The 4,406-nt window shown below is 47.6% G+C and overlaps 1 protein-coding gene across 1 annotated transcript in view; it reads right to left on the bottom strand.

Annotated features, from left to right (window-relative positions):
* The window catches only part of ERCC6L (ERCC excision repair 6 like, spindle assembly checkpoint helicase), a 9,962-nt gene extending 7,173 nt beyond the window's left edge, over positions 1-2,789 (bottom strand). The window contains exons 1-2 of the mRNA XM_018573011.1: positions 2,759-2,789; positions 1,735-1,863 (exon numbers count right to left, since the gene is read on the bottom strand). Of these exons, the coding sequence (XP_018428513.1) occupies positions 1,735-1,863; positions 2,759-2,778 (149 nt within the window). The 5' untranslated portion in view covers positions 2,779-2,789. The remainder of the gene's footprint in view (positions 1-1,734; positions 1,864-2,758) is intronic.
* Between the last annotated feature and the right edge of the window lie 1,617 nt (positions 2,790-4,406).

Below are 4,406 nucleotides of genomic sequence, written 5' to 3'. Positions count from 1 at the left end.
TTCAAAATTAAGTGAGCACTGACGGAGCCTGCTGGTGCTCAGACATCAGAACTAATAAATGTGCATAAGTGTTACACATTACTTCATCTGAATATGCTTCCCTGTATTGCTGGGGTCTCAAAGTATCGGCCCGCGGACCAGTTACTTTTGGTCCATATGGGGGGGTAGAGCTGGCCCTGCTATAGCAAGTCCGGGCCCCATCAGGTCAGCAGGGGGGTACTTACCTTTTGCAGCAGCCAGGGGCATAGCTAGGGTTGCCTCCTGTCCGGGAACCCCTGGACAGTACATGTTGAGTCCTGTATGTGCTGTGTCCAGGTTTCAGCCCAGCTGAAACCTGTACACAAGATGTCAGGTGGACAGGGGCAACTACGGATCACTGGAGTGCATGGAGGAGAGACAGGACACAGAGGAACGCTAGAACTTGGGGAGCAGGGTGGTGTCTGAAACACAGGGTGCAGATGAGTCTTGAAGGGCACAGGGGTTCTGCTTCAGGCATATGTGTTACTCACCATCTCTCCTCACGCTCTCCCCTGGCTGTCTTTCCTCAAGCAGTCCCCATGGAAAAAGAAAACGTGCCCAGTGGCCCCCAGGTCATTTGAGTTTCAGACGCCTGCTGTAGTGTATTCCAGGACTGCCAACACCTGGGCTATGCTGCAATGCCATTACTGAACAATTTTCCCCAGACAGTGAACTGACCACTTCTGCCTTTGAGGATTTACTACTGGCCTATCAATGTGATGGGCTTATACCGCGAGCTGTAGCTCGCGGTATACTGAGCTTAGGGTAACGGGAGGACGCTAGTTTGTGAACTATGCCCTAACCCCATAGTTCTCCTTTAAAGAATATTAAAGGGAACCTACCAGCAGAGAAACATGGTGGCTGACAGCTTGAAATGGCTTTTGAAAGTACATGTTCCAGGGATGTCAACTTTATTCTCACTACTTGACTCCCTTTTTTTTTTACCCTAGGCAAAAACAAATACTTAACCTTTGCAGTGCAGAGGTAGCCCCACTGCAAGGGTTAATACATGTTTTCCTGGAGTTCTTTAATGACCGTCTCCCCACCCCGGCATGACACTGATTGGGCCTTGCAATTGGCCACTCAGGTCCAAGCATTACATCCCGAGAGTGATGGGAAGTCACATGCACCTCCACACCCAAAAGTACCAGGTACTTCCAAGAGTGAATAGCACAGCAATGATATAATCTGTAAAGAGAACCTGTCACTTAGTCATGAGTGGACATTCTTTGTAAAACACAGTAACCCATAGCAACCACTCAGAATTAGGGGTTGATCAATATGTTTTCTTCAGAACGCATACTGATTACGGACCGCCTTTCAGGCTGATAACCGATACCAGTGACCGATATTCTGTTTACATGCGGCTGCGGAAATCTTGCACCAGCAGATGAACACATAAGTCCAGTGACTGGGCTATGTGTTCATCTGCTGGCAGCCGAATGTTAACAGCAGGCAGCGTGCCTGGGATCAGTCGACCCCCTACTAGTGATGGCAATGGAGGGGAGCCGCCCCCCAGGTCAATTCAAGACTGATACTTTAAAATGTTGTGAATATCAGCCCAGACATTAGTGTACCCCTGGTCACAATCCACACTACACTTGTCTGGCTTCTGCCCATTGGATTATTTATTGCTTGCATGTGTTATGTCTTCACCCCTATAACAGTGCCCCCAGCAATGGGGCAGCCAGAACATGGCTACCCCCCTACAGTTACCTCTCGTATTTCTCTGCCACGTCCGGGTCCACCCGAGCTGCTGACAAGCTGACATCACCGGAGCTCCGAAATCCTCCGTCCACCCACTCACCGCCATTCTTTGCTTCAGCCTTGGCCTTTTCTCCATACCTAATAAAGAACAACACAAGGGTAAGAGCTGAGCCAAAAAAAAACTCATTCCCAAAAACAAATGAATATAAAATATCATTAGCAAATAGCGTAATAAATCCCAGACATGACATACCCAGTTACAGCCCAAATAACACAATATAAACCATTGCTTATATGTGATCTAGATTACCAGGCCTGGTCCTGTACAATGAAAGTCTGTTATATGAAGGGTAAGGTTGTAAATGAGATTTAGGGCTGATCTGTGCTGCAATAACATGCTTGGCTCTGAGTGACTCCATTAAAAAGAGAAAAACTAAACATTTTTTTGTCTTTCCTTATTTTTTGGGTCACATTAGAGCAGAAGATAATTGGTTAATGACCTCCTCCCCTCCCCTCCCCCACATGACAGTGACCAGACATGGCAACTGGCTACTTAGGTCTAAGCATCCCTAGAGTGACAGCAGGTCACATGACCCCCCAGAAGTACCAGATATTCCCAGGGCCAAATGACACAGCAATAGGACATCACCTGTAAGGAGAACCTGTCACTGTGTCATAAGTGGGCAGATTATTTTTATTCACAGTATCCCATAGCAACCAATCAGAACCCATAATGTACTGGCTAGCTTCAATAACATGGATTTGTATTGCTTGCTATGAGATAGACAAACTGGACTCTCCAGTTGCTGTGGAACTACAAGTCTCATGAGGCATTGCAAGACTCTCATATCCACAGGCATGACTTTCAGAGACAGATGTATGTTGGGATGTGTAGTTGTACCACAGCTGGACTACAAGGGTTGCCTACCCCCCTTCCCTCGTGCATTGAATACAGCTGCATGTGTCATGTCTTCTGCGTTATAACACTGCTTCCCGCAATGGGGCAGCCAGAACGTGTATAGGCCACGGGTACCTTTCGCATTTCTTCGACATCTCTGGGTCCTCCCAAGCTGCGGAAAACCCGCTGTCACGGGAACCCCAAAATCCCCCGTCCACGGCCGCCATGGTGACTTGCCAAGTCATGCAAACACCGGGCCGCCTTGTTTACTGACCGCCACTGTTTAAATCCGGCTCCCACAATACACTGCACGGGGGCGGGACTAAGGGACCAAAACCGCGCACGCGCGCAGTGATAGCTGGACGTGCTCGTGATAAGGGTTGGCTACGTGCACGTCCCCGTCGCTCTCTGTGCTCACTGCGCTTGTTCACTTTCCCTTCATTGTGGTACTGAAAGTCAGGCTGGCCTGGTGGTCACGTGACACGAGTGTGTGTTGTCGAGAACGCCGGTGTGGTGTCGAGAACGCCGATCCCGTCACATTTGCCGACCTCCGCATCTGCCCATGCGCATAGACCGGTATTAACGAGAAAACGGGCATCTATTTGAAAAGTATTCATTTGTAATTGTTAATTGTGACCGTTAATAATATGCAGCATGGAAGTAAATGATGGATATAATTGTTTTCATATTCACAACTTAACATCTTAAGCAATTACATTATCATGTAATTGCTTACAATATTCATTGTGAATATGCATAAAATGCCATCCATCATTTACTGCCATGGGTGGCATGTTATTAACGATCACAATTAACCATTACCACAAAATACTTTGTGAATAAATGCGTGTTTCCTCGTTAATTCCAGTCTGTGGACAAACGCAGATGCTGAGGTCGGCAAATGTGACGGGGTCGGCGTTCTCGACAGAGCACCGGCAGACTAAGGACCCGTGATGTCATCACATCTCAGACATCCCAACCTGCAAAAACTAATTTCAGGGAGGGGGGTTGTTAGCAGGGGGATCAGCAGATAGCAGAGGAGATAATGCTTCCCCTGCAATCTGCTGGGGGTTTTTTGTATTCTGACAGCTGCCGCCATCAGAATAAAAAAATTTGAAAAACAGTGGGCTGGTGCAATAGCCGGCCTGCTATTGGCTTTTGCAATTTGAAATGGCAAATAGCAGTCTAGCTATTCATCTTTGTTGTTAGCACAGACGCCACCGCCAGGATAAAAAAAAATAGCAGGTAACAGCAGATAGCAAGGGATACCGGAAAGGTTTATTCTGCTAGATGGAGCGAAGTAAACCTTTCCAGGATAAAATGTTTCTCTTGTGGGCATCAGGGAGCTTCTACCTTCTACGGGGGACTCCCAGAATGTCCTGGAGAGCTGGGATGTCTGCTAATTCAGCTGCATTAGACATTAGGACACCATGGGACAGTCCACCGCCAAAGCAGATGCAGATCCTCAAATCATCTCTAAACTCGTGCTGACACTGTCCTTCCTTATAGAGGGTGGCTACTTTTGTCCCCTATGGTCCCTGTGTTTGTTGTAAAGTAGCCACAGCTCCAAACTCGCTCCTACGATGGAATATAACTTCAATACAAACTAGTAAACTAAACTGAGATTGTATTCCATCACAGGCGAGAACTTGGACCGGTGGCTTCTTACAAGGAAGGAAAAGATCTCTCTGGGACTGGACCTTGCATGTTACCATAATGCCTCTTCAGCATAGGGCCATCTTTAAGGCGGGGCAAAAGGGGCAGTTACCCCGGGCCCAGTTGT

The sequence above is a fragment of the Nanorana parkeri genome, unplaced genomic scaffold (genome assembly GCF_000935625.1).
Source record: "Nanorana parkeri isolate BGI_ZX_2015 unplaced genomic scaffold, ASM93562v1 scaffold2205, whole genome shotgun sequence".
In the NCBI taxonomy this organism is placed as follows: domain Eukaryota; kingdom Metazoa; phylum Chordata; class Amphibia; order Anura; family Dicroglossidae; genus Nanorana; species Nanorana parkeri.
The sequence above is the reverse complement of the archived record's forward strand: the minus strand, read 5'-3'. Positions and strand labels throughout refer to the sequence as shown.